A 19,960-nucleotide genomic window follows, 5' to 3' on the forward strand; every position below is an offset into this window, starting at 1 on the left:
AAGGCCCACTTGACTCTAAGATTCAGACCCAAGTTTGGGGCATGAGATTGGCTGACTCATAGTTTAGCTAAGCAGGATTTTTGAGAAGGAACAGAAGATCAGTAAGATAAATGGGTGCAGGAGAGTGATTGCAAGTGGAGGGACTAGCTTGAACACAGGTGTAGTGTGCTCAGGATGTGTTGGGATACTCTCAATGGACCAGTGGGACTGGAGTGAACAATTTGGGCCCTTAACTATTTGTGACTTTAGGCAAGTCACCAGAGTGTTCTAGGCCATAGTTTTTCTCCTTGGTAAAATGATGAGACTAACTGAAATCAGTGGGTCCCATGGAGTGATAAACAGGGTTCAAACACTATAAATGCTAAATACGTATATACAGTCCTTCCTGAGGGTAGGTGCTGCCTGGTTCTCACTGGAGGGACAGGTAATGTTCAAAAGCTCAAACTCTGCAGTCAGGCAGATCTAGGTTTGAATCTCAGATTAGTTCCTTATCAGCTCTGTGACCTTGGGCAAGCTGCTTTTAACTTTCTTATGCCTCAGCTTCCTCTCCTGCAAAACATGTACAGTAATAGTACCTATCTAAGGAACTGTACTCAATACAGTGCTGGCATAGTAAATGCTCAACAAAAGCAAATTGTTGTTATTATCTGAAAGATGGCACCCTATGTGTGAGTGACCAGTTTCCATTCTCTGAAGATGACCATGTCTTCCTTTTCTGACTCGAGGCTCCTCATGGGTGGGACCTGGTCTCTACCTTCAGAAGTTAGGCATGATGATTCCCTTGTGACCTTGGGAACTTCCTTAGAGAGGACGTGTCTCCTCCATCAGACTTGGGACTCCACAAGGCTGGAACTACCTCTCTTTCTCAGAGGTAGGAACAGCCTCCTCCAATCTTGGATGCACCTTGTCTCTCCCAATAAATTGAGGGTTTCCAGAGTGTGTGTGCGGCTGGCTCCCCTCCAGGCCACCCGGTGTAGACTGATACCTTTTATCCTTTTCCTTCAGGCCAGGGAGACAAGAGTGACGAATGTGCCACTTCAGCAGCTTCCCAGAGCAGGAAGGAGTAAGCTGAGGCTTGGCTCTGGGGAGCCCTGGGGCTCCAGTTTGAAGGGTCCCGCAATTAAGAGACTCTGAGAAGTCTTGAGGAGGCTCTTAGGAGAATATGTCGGGATCTGGGGGCAATGGGTGAGGGGAGTGTCCCAGAAACGATGTGAGGGAGCATTTTACGTGGATGTAGGGTGGGAGGTGCGTCCGGGTAACTAATGGCAACTGAGCAGGGTGAGCCCGCGCTGCAGGAGCTCTCCGAAGGAGAAAAACTACGACTCCCAGGATGCCCAGGGCTTGGCCCGGCTTTTCCGCCTGCCCACTGGCTGCCGGTCTGGCGAGTGGCGAAGTGGATTGGTCGCGGCGGTGCGGGGCTTCCCCACTAGCAGGTTAGTAGGCGCCGCCAGCAGCAGACGTTGACCGGGCGCGGGGGTTGGGGGGGGGGGCCTGATCGCCATTCTGGAAACAGCCAGGCGCTGTCTCCGTAGCGTGGCCGCTGGCTGTGAGGCGCGGGGCGGGGGCGGAGACTGCGTGGCGCAGGCGCGGTGCTAAGCTTCTCCTGGGTCCCCAGACAGCTGGAGGAGATAAACAGAGGAGGAGGAGGGAGGGGAGTGCGTGTGTGAGAGCGCGCGAGGGAGTGTGAGTGTGTGTGAGCGCGGGTGTGAGGCGGTGCGCAGGGGCGGGCGGAGGCGCTGTCCGGCCCCGGCCAGGCGCCGGGCGGGGAGCATGGGAAGGGGCTAGAGCTGCCCGGGTCCCCCAGCCCCCTCCCCGGGATCCGCGCCCCCACTCCGGGGAGAGGGGCCGGGCCCCCCGGACGGACATGGGCTCCTGAAGTTGCGACGCCGCCGCCGGTCCTGGGAAGAGGCCTGACAGGTACGGGTAGCCCCCGCCCCCTGCTCTCCGCAGGCGCCGAGGCGAGGACCGGCTCCGGCAGCCCTGGCACACGGGCCGCCCGCTCTGGGCCGGCCCCAGACCTGCTGGCCTGGGGGCCTGAGCCTGCCAGCCTGGGGGCTCCGGGTTGTCCCGAGAGGGGGCAGGCCTCGCCGGGGCGGAGGGCAGAGTGGACCGGGGGTGGGGTGGGGACGGAAGGCTGGCCAGGACGTCGCGGGAAGGCTCTGGGAGTCCGGGGAGGTTCTGCCGAGGGAGAGGTGGAAGTCGTCCCATCATGGGACTTTTTTGCGGAGTTTTTGTTTGACATCTGATCTGGCGCGGATCTTGGGAAGAAGGGGCAGGTGGAAGTGCCGGGAGGGCACCGTTGACCTGACCTGCTCTCTTAGTGTTTCTTTCTCTCTCTCTCTCTCTCTCTCTCTCCCTCTCTATCTCCCTCTCTCCCTCTCTCCCTCGCTCCCTCTCTCCCTCTCTCCCTCTCTCTCTCTCTCTCTCTCTGTGTGTGTGTGTCCCCGTGTCCAGTCCAGGCTTCTGGCAGCCGCAGATGCCTTCAGTGGCCCATCCTGGCACCAGACTGAACTCTGCCAAGGTGTTTCCACCAGGCGACTGTAGCGCCCGTACAAAGGCCCTTTACTTGGGAACTGGCTATTCAGTACCCACTTCAAAGGGTAAATAGGAAGTGTGAAGTAGGAGAGAGACTGCGACCCAGCAGGATCCAGTTCTCGTTGCTGAAAGCTGCAGTGAGACGCCCCCTTGCCAGCCAGGTTGAATTTGCTTAGTGCCCTCTGGCATTGATCTGCAGGTGTACTTTTGGGGCTTCTAGAAAAGAGGTATCGGGACTTATGACTAATGTTCTAACAACCTAATTTGACTATTTCCCCCAAAGCCCTTTTCTTCTATGACTTTCTTTAACTTCCTAAGGTAGTGATGGAGCAACTTTAAAGTCTTCCTCTCAAGTTAGTGGGTTTAGAAGCCTGGCAGGGTGGCTGTAGCTTCCCCATTCTTCCCAAAGATGGGATAGATGATCAGGGTAAAGTGGCAGTGTAGTTTCTCTTTTAATAAAGAAACAGTTTTGAGAAGGAGACTATTGTGAGGGCACCTCTTGACTCAAAGGCTTTATGAAACCCCTACCTAGGGCACAGGTACGCTCAGTGGCCTGCACTAAGCATTTCTGTACCTTACAGTCCTTCTTGAGTGACCAGTCTCTGTTCACTGAGTTAAAGGAACTACTTAAGGCTAATTCTGGTTTGAGGTCTGGCTTATTCTTTTTTGTAGTTCTTGTATTTGTAAAGGGATTGAATTGAATCTTGGTTGTTGAGTATAGTAATGATAAGCTCCTCTATCACAGACCAGGGAGTAATCAGCAGGGCTCCTTTGGGCCGAGTCTGAGACTAATGATGAATTTCTTCATTACAGGTTGTTATATTTCATTGGCAGGTGGGAAATAACTTTTTCTCCTATAGTTTGTGATCATGCTACTTTAATTCTGGAGTCCTACTATCCTTACCTGTTTTGACCTATTTGGGAGCACTTATGTTCAAGTCACATCCCAGTTTGTAGAAGTAGTGCTTTGGGTCAACTCTGAAGAATAATTGAACAACAATCCATATTTTCACCTGGGACTCCTTCCCTTGGAGGTTGCTGAAGGAAAGGGAGCATGTGTAATGATTGTGGTGACAGAGTTAACATTGACGATTTGCCAGTGGTGAGTTTTAGAGTTGTCAAACAGCTGGCAGTTTTCTACCTGGAAAGAGCTCAGAGTATCCATGACTCGTGGGACATCCTATTCAGGATATTTCTACACACCTGGACTTCAGAATCTGGAAGGATTCAACTGAAGAAGCCCCCTACTAAATGTCTGTGGATCTTGAGTGGCTAACTGTTGGGAAGACCCAGAACTGTGACTTTAATTATTCTTTAATTATTTGTATTTTTCTTCTCTCCTTTCTGAATTAAGGAATGTAGCCCACATGTGCAGTCCTGGGTGTCAGAGAGGGAGTCATAGACATGTAATGTGGTGATATTTACCTTTTCTTTTGGGTCACTGGTTTAATGATCCATCCTATTTCCTTTCTTCTTTCGTCCTCACCTTTCCAGATTCTCCACTACATGTTTGGGCTGCCAAACCCATATAACTTGTAGGCTGTGCTTTCTTCTCAGCTACCTAAAAAGAAAGCTCTTCAAAAATCCAAGCCCTGACAGTTGCCATCAGAAACGAATCCCTTGGTGTTACATTTAATTCTGGCTAATTTACTTTGAAGGATATTTACCAATTGGAATACATCCTAAAAGGTGACTGACATTTATTGAAGGCCTGGTATATGTCAGGCTCTGTGGTAGGTAATGTTCTTACTTTATCTAATTTAACACTTATGACTGCTCTGGAAGATGAAAATCATTTTTCCTATTATATATATGAAGATACAGGTTCAGAGAGGTAAAATGACTTTGTTAAGGTCACACAGCTAGTAAGGGAAAGGATCAGAATTCAGAACCAGGTCTGTCTCCTCAGGGGTTGTGACACATGAGAAAGAGCTGAAAGGACCAACGCTAAGACCTGGGGGAACATATATTTGAAGAGCTGTCTTTGGAAAGGGAACTGGACTTCTCCATGTGATTCTGGAAGGCAGCACTAGGATCAAAGGATGGAAATTCCAAGAGGGTAGGCATTGGTTTGATAAGGGAGAGAATTGGGCTTTCTGAAAACAAAATGGGCTGCCTTGTGAGGGAATGAGTTACCCATCATGGAAGGTATTCAAGCAGAGGCTTTGGCACTTCTTAAGGATATGGTAGAGGAGTTTGTACTTATGTGGGTAATTGGACTAAGTGGGTTTTGTTTTTTTGGTTTTTTTTTTAGTATTTTTAACTCTGTTGTTATGTGAAAATGATATCAAATTCTTGTCACTTTGATCTGTAAAAAAAACTAATATCTGTTGAATACTTACTTTGTGCCTGCCATTTGCTAGACACTTTTCCTAAAATATCTCATTTAATCCTCAGAAATCCTCCATGAGGTAGGTATTATTTTTCCCACTTTACAAATGAGGAAACCGAGGGTCCAGAAAGTTGCAAAAAATATGCTGGAGGTTGCATAGCTAGCAGTAGTATGGCTGATAGCTGAACCTATGTCTGCACCATCTTAGCTGTGTGGCCTAGGGTAAATCACGTGTCCTCTCTGAGCTGTAGTTCCCTCATCTGTGAAATGAGACTTAAGACAGCTTACCTTACTTACTACCTTACTACCTTACAATGGGTTTATGAGGACTAAATGATGTAATAGACAATTTTCACTAGACCTCCTTGATTGCCCTCAGGAGCCCGGGGTTTGGAGGTAAAGGGCTACCACTTTGGTTTCTTCAGGGTGAATTCAGGCCTGACTGGAACCCTGGGAGTTCTGGGGTTCATTCCTTGTGCTATTAGTAATAGCTGCTGACTCCTAAAAGGGCTTTGTGGCATTAGTGACTAATACCTTAAAAACTTGAGGCCTGAATAAAGAGGCGGATTCAGCCAACAGGTTGGAGCATTGGAGACAATACCAGAAGCCTTGCAGAAAGAAAAGTCTCACCCTGTTATAGAGTCAGATTCAGGGATCACTGTTTTCATTTTTATATTTAATGTCTTATTTTAGGATGAACAAGGTCACAACTCTAGAGCTATGACAGAGCTGGATGCCAAGAATTATAACCCTTAATCCTCCTGCAGCCATCTGGGGAGGCATTAACCCCATTTTCTTGGGGAAGAGGGCAGAGCAGAATCAGTCCTTGCCCAGGTAGCTCTCCAGAAGCTCTCTGGAGGCAGTGTTAGGATCAGGATGTTGGTAAAGTTTTGTCCTTTTTCATAACCCCCAGATTCTGTTTTCAGAAAGCATAAAATTGTGCTTATTCCTGAACTTTTAGAGAGCCTTTCTCAAAATGGGAGTCAGGCATTTCTGGTCAGGGAGCTTTGTCAGTTGGGGCCTGAGTGTTTGGGTGCTTACCTGGTTCCCTCAAGTTGGACATCTGGATGTAACATATCTGCAGTTGAATTAGAAAGGAAGCATTTCCAAATTGATTGGCTTAGTTTTCTTTGACCTTTCTGCTAAGGAGTAAAGTTGGAGGTGAAACTTAAAAAGGCTTCTCTATGAGAGTTACTTTTACTCATGGCAGGATTCAGAAAGATGCAAGTTAAAGGCAAAAATTGAAGACTGTGGATGCTCTTAAATACAGTGAGAAAAAATGGCATTATCAAAATACGCTTCCATTTCTCTTTCTGTTCCCTTCCACTATCTTAATTGTGGCCTTAGGAGAAGGCAGATAAATTAGCTATGATCACTGAAAAGCAAAGCTCTGAAAACATCAGGGAAATTTTTTTCACAAAGGTCAAATGGCAATACAGAACTCATACAGGGAGGGAAGACATCAAGGTGAGTTTTAATCCAGGGCCTCCCACAAAGTGAAGCATTTCTTAAGATGGCCTTCCACAGAGAAAGCTTCAGTCAGCCCCATATAGAATCATTTTAGCCAGGAGACTCAAAGACAGCAAAGAACTTTTCCAAACATGCTTTGCTAGTGGGCCTGTCCTACCAGCCTCTCCCAGATGTTGTCCTTGTGCCAATTTAGTTCATGACTCTGAAATGCACTCTTTAAGTTTGTGTTTGAGACCAGCAGAGTCCCAGTGATTTTGATTCCTTTGCCTAACCCTAAGAAGTGGTAAGGGACAAAGTTTCTTTGGGGCAAGACTGCATGGACATGGTCTGATTAAAGATAGTTATAGTGACTAGTGGCCAACAGCCTGGGTCCTGGAGTTAAACTATCTAGTTTGACTCTTCATTTGTTAACTGTAACTTTGGGCAAGTTAACTTCCCTGTGCCTCACATCCTTTGTTGGTAAAATGAGGATAATAATAGTACCTCTTTCATAGGGCTGTTGTGAGGAGTCTGTCAGATAACACTTGTGAAATACATAGAATTTGCAATAAATATTATTTACCAGGCTCACTGTCAGGCCCTTCTATTCTTTATCACTATGGGATGGTAGGCTTTATCATCCCTGTTTTATGGATTAGGAAACTGAGGTTTAGAAATGCTGTCACAAAGAAAGTAGGTGGCAAAACTGGGATTTGAACCTTAGGTCTGTCTGACTCCACAGCCCAACTGTTTTTATTTTTTTATACTAGTTCCAGTTACCTTTATGCATTGGAAGTACATTTTTTTCCCTCTTCTGTAGAATTGCTTCAGTAGGAAAACCACACCAAACAGAGTGAAAGGAAACTTCTTTTGCATAATTCAAAACGTTGAAAGGGGGTCAGTTGTCACTCAGCTGGGGGCACCTTGCTGCAGTGGGCAACAGCAAGGCCAGGGGAAAGAGAATACAGATGACTTGGGTTCCATTTCCACTTTACTGCTACCTAGCAGTGTGTAGAATCGTGGGATAGTGGCATTGGAACAGGTTTTGTAGCTCTTCTCGGAGTCTACCTCTCATTTTACAGATGGAGAAATAGGCTGAGGGAATGAAATGCCTTACTCAAAGTCACACAGCCGATTAGAGGCAGATCTTGGCCAGGACCACAGGACCCTAGACCCCAGTTCAGTGCTTGTTCCTTAGTACCACATAGCACTGTGCTGCAGTTCTACCTTGTTAAATGGGGATGATAATAACTTTTTAGCTTCCTCGCAAGGTTGTTGTGAAAGTTCAAATGAAAAACATGAACAAAAGTGTTGTGATGGGTATAAAACACTGAATGCATGCAAGGTAGTCATGCTGTTGTTCATTCAGCAAGTATTTATTGGCACCTGCTAAGTCCACATCACTTCTTGAAGATACAAGAGGATTAATAGATGAATCAGATAAAGAGCTGGCCCTCAGGATGCTTTTGGTCTTTTGGGGAAGAGAAGCCACATAATAACTTCTGTTCAAGGTAGGAGACAGATGAAGGAAAGGGTAAGAACTAAATTCTCTGTTCATAAGTTGTGATTTTAAGGTAGAGAAAAGGAGAGTTTTGAGGTTTTTCCTTCTTTGTAATTGAGATATAATTCACTTACCCTAAAATCTACCCTTTTAATGTGTGCAATTCTGCACTTTTTGATATATTCATAAAGTTGTGCAACCATCACCAATATCTAATTCCAGAGCATTTTAGTCACTCCCCCCAAAAGAAACCCACACCCCTTAGCTATCACTGCTCACCACCAGTCACCCCATCTTCTCCTTCAGTCCTCAGCAATTACTGATCTATTTTCTGTTCTATAGCTTTTTCCATTCTTGACATTTCATATAAATGGATTCATAAAATATGTGGCCCTTTGTGACTAGCTTCTTGCACTTAACATAATATTTTCAAGTTTCAACCTTGTTATAATGTGAATCAATACCTCATTCCTTTTTATGGCTGAATAATATTTTATTATATGAATATACCACATTTTATTTATCCATTAATGGACATTTGGGTTGTTCCTACTTTGGGGATATTATAAACAATGCTGCTATGAGCATTCATGTACAAGTTTTCATGTGGACATAAGTTTTCTCCTGGATATATACCTAAGAGTGGAATTCTGGATCACATGATAACTCTATGTTTAATTTTTTGAGAGGAGGCTTTTCTTAAACAATTTTTTTCATATTGAAAACGATACTGGTACTCATACTTAGCAAGTATTTACAGTGTGCCAATTATCCCATGTAATCCTCACAACAGTACTGAGTAAGTACTATCATTATCTCCCCGTAACAGATGAGAAAAAATAGCCAGTGTTTCTTGAGCGCCTACCACATGCCAGATATTGTGCTGAGTGTTTTACAATGCATTATTTCATCACTTTTTCCAATAACCATATGAGATAGATATTATTACATATACCAACATGGCAGGTAAAAAGAAAAAACAAACCCAGGAGCTTAAAAGTAAATAATTTTGTGCAAGAACACAAACTTGTGTGTGGAAAAGCCAGATTCAAACTCACGTTTCTTTCCATCCAAAGCTAGTTCCTGATGGCAATTTCTAAATTATTATAAATAATAACAAAATAATAAGTTTTCAGTAGAATACTTGGAAAATACACAGGAATAGAAAGAAAAAAATCGCTTTTGTCCTACTAGAGAAATGACCACTGGCTAACATTTTTGGTGCGTATTCTTCTTGTTATAGCATCATAGATATGTACATTTTTTGGTTTGTCTTTTTTTCCCTGAGCTTGGAATGGCCATATATATGTCTTGAACCTGATTTTTTTAAACTAATATGACTAATAGTTTTCCATTTCATTAATCAGCCTTCCATGTTTTGAATGATTCTATAACAGGAAGGATTTTTAGACTTTATTAGAGGGAATTCAAAATATATAGAAAGTAAACAGAATAGAATGGTATAATAAATTGCTGTGTGTCCATCATCCTATTTCAGTAACTGCCAACATTCTACCATTCTTGTTTCATTTGAATCTCCCCTGCATTCCACCCTCCATTCTACTTCTTAGGTAAAATTTACATACATTAAAATGCACTAATTTTGATTATATAGTTTTAACAAATGGATATATCCATGTAACCCATACCCCCAATATCCATGAAATCATACTCCCTGCGATATATAGAACTTTTCTGTCGAGTTCTCAAATGTCCTTTCTTGTCAGTTTCCACAGCCCCAGGCAAAACATCTGATTTTTTTAAAACTAGTTCTGCCTGCTCTAAAACTTCATATAAATGGAATCATGTAGTGTGTACTTTTTAAATTTATTTTTTGATTTTTTTAAATTAAAATTTTTTAATTGAAGTACAGTCAATTACATGTCTGGGTTCTGTTGCTCAGAATCCGTGAGATTTCATCCATGTTGCCTGTATCAGTAGCTCCTTTGTGTGTGTGTGGTTTTTTTTTAATATAACTTTATTGTATAAATAGTCCACATACCATATAATTCATCTATTTAAAGTATACAATTCAGTGGTTTTTAGTGTATTCACAGATATGTGCAGCAATTATCACAGTCAATTTTAGAGCATCACCTCAAAAAGAAACCCTGAACCACAATGAAATACCACGGGGATGGCTATAATATTTTTCTAAAGCAAGTGTTGGTGAGGATGGGAAAATTGGAACCCTTTACATTGGCAGTGAGATTTTAAAATGGTGCAGCTTCTGTGGAAAACAGTTTGGCAATTCCTTAAAAAAGTTTAAAGTAAATTACCATATGACCCAGCAATTCCACTCCTAGGTATATACCCCAAAGAATTGAAAACAGGTACTCAGACAGATACTTGTACACAAATGTTTATAGCAGCACTATTTGCAACAGCCAGCAGATGAATGGATAAACACAATGTGGCATGGCAGTGCAATGGAGTGGTACTCAGCCATAAAAAGGAACCAAGTACTGATACATGCTGCAACATGGCTGAACCTCAAAACATTATACTGTGTGAAAGAGGCCAGATGTTAAAAAGCCACATATTGTAGGATGACTGCATATGAAAAATCTAGAATAAGTAGATCCATAGATAGATAAAGTAAATTGGTAATAGCCAATTTGGGAGAAGAGGAACTAGAGACTAACTACTTAATGGGTATGATGTTTTCTTCTGGGATGATGGAAATATTTTGAAATTAGCTAGAGGGGGTGGCCACACAACATTGTGAATGTACTAAATACCACTGAATTGTACACTTTAAAGTTATATGTTAATTGTATGTTATGTGAGTTTCACTTCAATTAAAAAAAAAAAAAAGAAACAGGTATCCTTAACTGTTACTCTTTTATCTCCCATCCCCTCCAGCCTGAAGAAATCACAAATCTACTTTCTATTTTTAAAGATTTGCCTGTTCTGTACATTTCATTTAGATAGAATTATGCAGTATGTGGGCTTTTTTCACTTAGCATAATATCTTCAAGGTTCAACCATGTTGTAGCATGTATCGTTTCATCCCTTTTTATGGCCAAACAACATTCCATTGTATGGATATACCACATTTTATTTATACATTCATCAACTGATGGGACATTTGGGTTGTTTCTACCTTTTAGCTGTTATGAATAATGTTGCTATAAACATTCTTGTAAAATTTTTGTATGGAGTTTTTTTTGTTTTTAACAAAGTTGCTTTTTTCCTCCTGATCTTACATTTCAAAGCTAGCAGAGGTGATAAAGATATCCTACTTTCTTTTTCTTTCTTTTTTTTTTCTCTGTCCGCCTGATATTCCTTTGGCCAGGAAGACATCCTGCTTTCTGTGCCCCACCATCCTACACTAGAAGCCCCAATGCCAGCTTTGTCTCTCTGGTAGGGAAGGAAGTATGGGAGGAATATTGCCACCATGCCACTGAGCATAGAAAACAAGAGTTATCAGGTCTCAGTAGAATTCACATTTGGCTGACGTCTCTTAAGCACCTACTGTGATCCAGGTACTGTATTATACTTTCATATATATTTCATCATTTATTCCTCACATTGAAATAGGTTAGCATCCTTATTTTACAAATGAGGAAACTGAAATTCAGAAAGATAAGTTAACTTGCACAACTAGGAATTCAGGCCCAAGTGCCTAAGTATTTTAAGTCTGCTTCTCTTTCTGCTACATTAACCAGAGCCCAAACAAGGACTATGCACACCTGAAATGGGTGGTTCCTCATGTTTGTTTGTATATTACCATTCCATCCTTGGTTCCAGATGAGTAATCTTCTCCAGGTGTACTTTGTTCTAGGGCTTGTTAACCTCAGGCTTTATATTACTGATACCCTTTGGATTATGAAATATGAGATTAATTCCTCTAAATTGAGTTGTTAATTGAATTTTATTTTCTTATTAGCTTCCTTTATAATAGCAGAGATATGTCCATGGAAGAAAGTTTCCCAGAAGCCTAAATTAAAAGTTTGTGGAAGAGATGGTTTTAAGTGTTCGGCATTTTAGAGCTCCAGGAGTAGAATACCTTTTGGGAGGTGTAACATCTGCAGAGCAGCTCATATTTTCTTTGTAACTTTAAGTCATATGTTTTCCCCTGTGCCTTAGGTATTTTTATATTTTTTGTATTCCTGACTCCCAGAAACTGGCTTCCTTCTTCTGGCTTTTCATTGAGTATCAAGTAGAGTTGGCCTGCAATATCCTAAATTACAAGAAGATACCATTCTTAAACCTTTGCATTCTAGCTAGAGAAAGTTTTTATTGAGCTTTTGTGTTCTGTAAACAAATTAGCCCTCAAAGTTATTAGAGCTTTAAGTGTGAAAGTGAGGGTTTATTCAGTTAACTGTACTATCCTTAGAATGAAGAAGACACATTAAAGGTTGCTTGCAGTCTATTAAAGTCCTCATTCTTCATTAGTGAGTTCCCAGTTGTCTCTCTGGCTCTACTGTCATATATTTAGTTTTGTTTCCCCCATTGTCATTTTTGTGCTTTCTTCTAAGATATATGAATAAATTAGTATAAATAAGATTTAATTTATTATTCCATGTTGTTCCTTCTGAATTTACTGTCCTAGTTATTCGTTTTGGTCATTTGGTTAAATTAGCCTTTTTCAGTCCCTCTATGGAGCTCTGATTACAATAGCCTTGGTGCCATTGAAATTCAGTTAATGGCAACTATATTGTGTGCTCTTGAAGAGAAGTGTCTTTATTTGGCTTATTCTTTGCTGTATTTTCAAAGTCTAGCACAGTGCCTGGCATAATAGACATTGACAATTTTTTCTTAAGGATTCTTGAAGTCACTTATTTCAGTCTTTTTGCCTCTTAGCAGAACTGAACATTATGTAATTTGCATAGTGCACCAGAGATAGAAATCCTTTGATGTAGACTTTTATAGGGTTTAATCATATATATTAATATATATATATAACTTCCTTTCATCAATTCCAAATCTTTCATTCATATCATTTAATATCTATGAGTTCTTTACTCTGTAGAATTGACTATTTCAGAACCTTCCTTAAAATAATGCTTTTAAAATTTGACCAAGATTAAATCTCATATTCAAATAACTTTCACTTATTGATCTGATTATTTGTATTTGAGAGACTTTGGCTGAAATATGAAACTAGTTATGCCCCTTGTATACTTGAGGATATTTTCTCTCCTGATATGAGCCTTTTAAACAATCTCTACTTAGAGATTATCTGCCTCTAAAAGTTTTTGGAAAGGCACTGAATCCCTATTTCCTTAAGAGAGGAGAAGGTGGACTGTGCTCTAGAATGAGTTATCTGCCAGTGTGTTATCATTTCTTCTCAGGATGGGAACAGAAATGTTCACCAAAATACTAACTAGATAGTAGGTATATTAAATTTGACATTTGGGGTTTTAAACCTCTGCCTGCCAGTCTGATACTGTTTTAAATGCCAGCTTCCATTTACCATTTACCTGAATTGTAGTGGTTTTTTGCTTGTCTTGTTTCTCTACTTTTATCCCCTCTTGTTCCTTTTAGTATTTCCAAGCCACACACCAATCTTAGCTAAAGCCCCTTGCCTTTGATTCTTTGCTTTCTTAGTATAAGTACTATGTCCTTCATCTCAGTATTCCCCCCTGTCTAGCACAGTGCATGGTGCTTGGTAAAAACCCAGTTAGTGTTTTAAGAAAATTGATGAGTGAGTAGTAAGAATTTAGTTGGCTCTTTTGGAGATTCTCATAGTTATCATTTCTCTAGGAAATTACGTACCATAGTAATTAATTCATATGTACATAGTGGTTAAGAAAATACATACAACTCTGGGTTTGAGTCCATGCTCCAGATCATTTATTAGCTGTATGACACTGTGAAAATTGTTTCCTATCTATGACTCTATAAAATGATGGTACGAATAGCATCTACAATAAAAGCTTTTTGAACCAGCTTTAGCACTGGTTGTTCTCTCTCTCCAGAAAGATCTCCCCTAGTTTTTTGTGACTTGTCATTCACATTTCAGATAAAATGTCAAATTCTCAGAGAGCCGCTCTGTATCAGGCAGGGTTTGTAGCTGTAAGCAACAGAAACCAACTCTGGCTCATTCTTAAAAGGATATTAGGAATCTCAGAAAATATTAGGGAAAGTCTTAAGGCTAGGCTTGAAGAATGGACTGAAAGAAGGGAAACTGGATAGCAGCAAGGACCCACAGCTAAAATTATTCACAGAACCAGTCCATGAGGTCACTGCTGCTGCTTTTACAGCTTACACCACCATCACCAGCTGACTGGACCTTAATGGCAACTACAGCACCCCTTTGTCAGCATGAGCTCTCCATGGCCCTTTGATTCTTTGACAATGGATCCCAATTAATATCTGGGGCTCATGTGTTTGTTGGCATAACTTGAGCTATTTGTACACACTCTAGGTGGAGGGGAGCATCAGAAAGAGAATCTTAGTCTCCACCATTCTCACTTCATAATGAGAGGGTGCTCTGCCTCCCACCAGGCTTCTTAGATGGTGAATTGCCAAAATATAGGAAGGAGTTCAAATGCGGAGCAGCCAAAAACTCCACAATGCTCTGTATCTTCTTTGACCTCACATCTAAAGGTAGCCCATCAACCACTCTCAGATCAACTTGTTTTATTTTCATCATAGCACTTTTCACTGCTGGATATATTCTTGTTTTATTTGTATTATATTTATTATCTATCCCCTCCTGATTGAATATGGATACCATAAGAGTAAGCCTTCTTTTGTAGTTAAATGTCAAAGGAAAGGAAGGAGTCTGTTCACAGATCAGGTGGAGAAGATTTGATTTCAGGAGGATGAGCTCGGAATCTGCAGGAGGCCAACTGGTTTAAAGTGAGAACCAGGAGATCTAGAAGTGGTCTCAGGAGGTCCTGCTGGCTTTAGAGGGTTGGCAGAGAGGCCTGGTGGGCCCTAAGAGCCATCATCACAGCACAAAGGACCGTCATGGAGAAGAAAGACTAGACCTCCTGTGTAGCTTCAGAGGTGGAACCAGGACCAAAAAGTGGAAATAACAGGAGGCAGAACTTTCTTTTAAAACCTGGTGGGGTTTTTTGCTCTAGGTTTGTTTTTTTTTTCTGATTGTGAAATTAATGTGTGTTTATAGAAAAAAAAGTGAAAACATCAAAAGTAGGAAGAAAAAAATCAGTCATACTATTATCCAAAGATGACAATTATTATTTTTATATTTCCTTTTTTAAACATAGCTATGATAATAGTATTTATTGCAAAAGCATCATGTTATTATATAAATATTTGGTGTGATATAAACATTTTTTCCTTCATAAGTAGCATTTCTAATGCTGCATAATATCATATGGCTGTACATTATTTAGCCTTTTCTCTATCATTGGAAGCTTGGCTGGTTTTAATGTTTTTGCTCTTATAAAAATCTGTGATGAATATGCTTGAGTATGGAGCTTTTTTATTTCTCATATTTTGTGCTTTCTTATGGTAAATTACCAGAAATGAGATTACTAGGTCTTTCTAGCTGTCAGAGTTGATAACAAAGGAAAAGTTTGCTTCAAGAGGTTCTGAGACTGAAAGCCTACCTATCAGGATGTTGCAGAGGGATTTCTTTATGTTGAACATGGTCACCATTACATTTCCTGCACGCATTTTGATCCTGTGAATCTGTTAGTGGGTTGAGTGTTCTGTCTGTGATACTGATTTGGTTTTGGGGAGAGCCAAGCTGAGAGTCAAGGATTTTTGAAGCATAATAAAAGTTTCAGACTGGTTGCCACAGATGCCTACTGAGCAAGTGAAACTTGACATCTTTCTTGCTGTATGCGTTTTTCTTACTTTCAGAATATGCTTCCGTCTTCCTTCATACTCATTTCCACCCCCCCATCCCCATTTTCTGGAGAAGCACACATGACTACTTCAGTGTTTGTTCCAGTACTTCCTGTGGCTGTGAGTCATTGTTTCTCCACCCTTCTCCTCACCCCCTACTCCCTACAGAGGTTCTTCAACACTATGGAGCAGGGCCAGCCCACCATGTCATAAATCACAGGCAATTGCCAGTTTACTGGCTGGGGTGGTGGGCTGTTTTAGGGGTGAAATCAGGACTCCAGAGCTACCTTATTCCATCTCCCAAGGTTTGATGGTCTTTTTTCCCCAGGTAATTAAATGTGTGTCTTGTGGACCTGGGCTTGGTTGGAATGCTCAAGTGTCCTGAAGATCCTTCTATAGCTTCCTTCTGTTGAATCTATTAAGAGAAGATGGCAAAAGTCAACATAACTAGAGACCTCATCCGTAGGCAGATCAAGGTAAGCAGCCCAGACGTCTGAACCAAAGCATGAGGTCCTTTCTTCCCGACAAATTCATTTTATAGCCAAAGAAACTGAGGACTAGAGTTGGTGACTTGCCTGAAGTCACAGAAGTAATTAGTGGCAGACCCAGGACTAGAATCGGAGCCTCTTGACTCCCATCTTCTTTTACCCAAGAACATGGAATTCATGGAGACTCCACTGTACAAGTGCTTATATCTAGGCTGCTGAGACTGATGGAGTCTGGTGAGGGAGGGGAGCATGTGCATGCACATCTGTGTGTGTGTGTGTGTGTGTGTGTGTGTGTGTGTGTGTGTGTGTGTGTGTGTGTGTGTAGGCATACATGTGTGGTGGAGGTGGGGTGAAGCAGGAGTAAATAGAGCTTCTTCATGTTGTTCCAGCTGCTCAGTTGTACATAAACCACAACCTGGGAGAGTCTTATTCCCAGTTTAGCTTCAGTTCTTTCTTCTCTCCTTTGAGGGTCTCCTATACCAAAGCCTGCACCTCTCCTTTGCACTTTGTACATAGGAGATACTCCAATACCATAAGGTGAATGGATGCCTGGGCAGCCAAGTTCATTTAGCGAGGTAGCCCAGACTCTGTCAGGGAAACCCTCGGTTAAAGGAGCATAGGGGTTTAATGGAAGAGATTCCACCAAGACAAGATATGCTTCTATACTAAGAACCCCAAGCTGGGGTCAGGAGCTTAAAATCTCACCACTGCCCTAATTAACTACCTATAAGACTAGTCATTTTACTTCCCTGGTGCCTCAGTTTTCTGTTGTTAAATAGTAATAATGTCTACCTGCCTGCAGGCTGATCTTGAGAATGAAGTCCAAAAGAACATGAGTAAGTTCTTTGTAAAGGTTAAGTGCCAAAAATCTTTGAAAATTAAGTGACATGCAGCGTAAGCTGTGGTCACCATCCAGCAGGATTGAGTGTATGCCTCTATGTGAGGCACGTTAGTCTGTGTTTGTACATTTTCCCCTGCATCCCTGAATCCTTTTGGAGTTTTGTCCATTTGTGGGTTTTTTTTTTTTTTTGTGATTTCATTAGACTAGATGGCCCCCCAGAGCAAGGACCAGTTGCTAGAGGCCCAGAATCATAGAGTTGGAAGGACCAAGCGAGTTATTTTTTTTCTTTGTATATACCCCACAACTGTGTGCCAATGATGATGCCCACCCTCTCTGACCTAAACATTGGAAGCATTCCCTATTTGTTGTTTCAAATTTTTCCTTTTTTTTTTGTAACCCAACAAGCACAACTTAGTGCTTAATTATATACTCTCTTCTATTATTTTCTAATCCCTGCCCAAGTAGAGTACAAACTTCTATAGGCCAATTCCTTGTTCTCCTTTCTAGCTCCTATGGTGCCCAGCACAGTATGCTGTATGTGTAACAGGCACATAGTAAACCACGTTGAATTGAACCAGTGAATCTATGAGTTTATTTCTGCCCCCCAGGAGCGGGGTGCCCTGAGCTTTGAGCGGCGCTACCATGTCACTGACCCCTTTATCAGACGGCTGGGCCTGGAAGCAGAGCTGCAGGTAAGAGATCCAATTTGTACCCTAGATGCAGATGGCTGGCTCTCTATTCTCTGCCTGCAGAGAATCCTCTTGGTACTATTCAAGGCATAAACAGTTTTTCTCTGTAGGCTGTACCTGAAGGTTACCTCTCCTTTACAGCAGTTTCATTAGGCAGACAAATCTGAATCAAGGTTAGTGATCGACATGGTCACGCAGAAATTATTTTTTAGTCATATTGCTTCCTTTGTGCTTGGAAAAAGACTTGAATTGCATACCCACTGTTTTTACTGTTGGCTTGGACAATAGTGATTCTTACCTTTGTACAGGAATTTAGAGTTTACAAAGTGTTTTCATACACACATACACAAACACAAACACACACGCTTTCTCATTTTAGCTTCGAAGAAATACTGTGTGGAGGTAGATAGGGAATAGGTATTTTTTAAAGAAAGGTTTAGAAAAACCAAACACCTTGGTCCATGGAAAGCCAGGCCTTCAGTCCAGAAATTCAGCTTTTTCATTGTGTCTGACACAGAGACACTCCATAATGTTAATTCCATCCCTTTCCTTTCTCATGATCATGTTATGAATCCAACTTTTAGCTGTCCTGTCCAGCTTAGTATCATCTTCAATTTGAATAAGAATTTTCTTTGGTTCCTTCACATTCGGTTTGCAAGTGATTGTATTGATCTTAGAAAAAAACTAGAAAGCAATTTGTTGAATACTAAGAGTGTTATTTGAGGTAATAAAATTAGAGATGATTTTTATTGCTTTCTTTTAATTATAAACTTTTATCCATTATCAAATAAAACTACATTAATAGTAAAATGGAAAAAATAGGTAAAAATTACTACTTAGTCCCACCTCCCTAATATACTTACTATTAGCATTTTGTATACTTCCTTTTATTTCTTGCATATTTCTACATAATTGTAATCATACTTTACATTGAGTTTTGTATCTCTTCTGTAATAATTCTTTTCTCCATGTTACCAAGTAGTCTTCACAACTTTCACTTAAAATTTTTTTCTGATTATAGAAGTAGTAAATTTCATAGTATGGAATAGAAAAATATAAAGAAAACAACATCACTGTTAATTCTACTCTCTGGAGATAAGCATTGTTAACGTTTGGTATACTACTTTTTTGTATTATGAAACAGAATAGTAGTTAAGAGGTGGGCATTGGAGCTGGATAAATTTGGTTTCAAGACCTATCTTCTCTACAGCTATATAGCCTTGTGCAAGTTACCCTAGTTTCTTCATCTGTAAAATGGAGCAATAGCTGAGAATTGTTGTGAGGATTAAATGAGATGATTTTGTGAAGTGCTTCATACAGTGCCTAGATCATAGTAAGCTAGTTCAATAAATAACAATTATGAGTCTTAAGTATTCGAGTTTTTTTTTTTTTCATGCTTAATGTAATTTTTTTTTTCCCCTCCAGAATGGGGCTCATACCATTTACAGTTTGGTAAACCCTTTTATACTTTTATAAAATGATTGTTTTCCCATATCTCTAGAAATTCTTTGAAAACATAATTTTTTGATATAGTGTATTATTTACCCTTTACTCATATTTCCTTTGGAACATAACTCGAAGTCCATCCCTCTAGTGCAGTTGAGGGTGGGGCATAGAATGTTTTACCTCCAGTGGGACATTTGGCAATGTCCAGAAACAATTTTCGTTGTGAAAACTAGAACTAGAGTAGGATAGAGGGTAGGGATGCTGCTAAACATCCTACAATCACAATACAACAAAGAATGTGCAACAAAGAATTGTGCAGAGCCAAGTGCCAATAATGCCGAGGCTGAAAAACGCTGCCCTGGTGGATGCTGAGTAGACAGTTACTGCTAGCTGGCTGGGCTTCTCCTTTTAGCTGTGCCTCCACCCAGCCCACATTGTCTCCATCATCTCTTCCTGGTGTGATAACTTTGTTCACAATAGACGTGGAAACTTCTGTGAACACAAAACAGAATCCTACCTATTGTTTCCAAAGTTTGGAACTCAAGTATAAAAATATGTTAAGGTAAAGGAATTGTTTGAGTTTGCACTTGGCTAAAGGCCACCTTGGGAAGGACCTATAGTAGCAGTGCATAGTATGAAGGAATGCCCACAGGTTTAGATGTTAAAAAAAAAAAAAGGACAGTTTAAATCCCAGCTTTGCTACTTGTGAGACTTAGAGAAGTTAGAGCAGCTGGAAAGAAGACTGGGAGAAATTTATATGGTTTATTAGAGAATCAGGGGTTGAATCTGTTAAGTTTGGAAGCCTGGGTTGAATAGCTTTGTGGAGATGTCAGGTAGGCAGTTGACAGTACTAATCGGGGGAGAGCTCTGGACTGTAGAGAGAAGCATCCATGGAGCCTTGGAGAAGAG

General features: G+C 41.0%; 1 protein-coding gene across 3 annotated transcripts in view; it reads left to right on the forward strand.

Annotated features, from left to right (window-relative positions):
* Positions 1-1,558: 1,558 nt before the first annotated feature.
* The window catches only part of WDTC1 (WD and tetratricopeptide repeats 1), a 59,187-nt gene continuing 40,785 nt past the window's right edge, over positions 1,559-19,960 (forward strand). The window contains exons 1-4 of one of the 3 annotated variants that reach the window (XM_032495608.1): positions 1,562-1,917; positions 2,455-2,762; positions 15,916-16,063; positions 17,525-17,608. In XM_032495608.1, the coding sequence (XP_032351499.1) occupies positions 16,016-16,063; positions 17,525-17,608 (132 nt within the window). In that variant the 5' untranslated portion in view covers positions 1,562-1,917; positions 2,455-2,762; positions 15,916-16,015. Of the gene's footprint in view, positions 1,918-2,454; positions 2,763-15,915; positions 16,064-17,524; positions 17,609-19,960 lie in introns of all 3 variants that reach the window. The other 2 variants (XM_032495609.1, XM_032495607.1) reach the window with 2 other exon arrangements.

This window comes from Camelus ferus, chromosome 13, assembly GCF_009834535.1.
Source record: "Camelus ferus isolate YT-003-E chromosome 13, BCGSAC_Cfer_1.0, whole genome shotgun sequence".
Classification (NCBI taxonomy): domain Eukaryota; kingdom Metazoa; phylum Chordata; class Mammalia; order Artiodactyla; family Camelidae; genus Camelus; species Camelus ferus.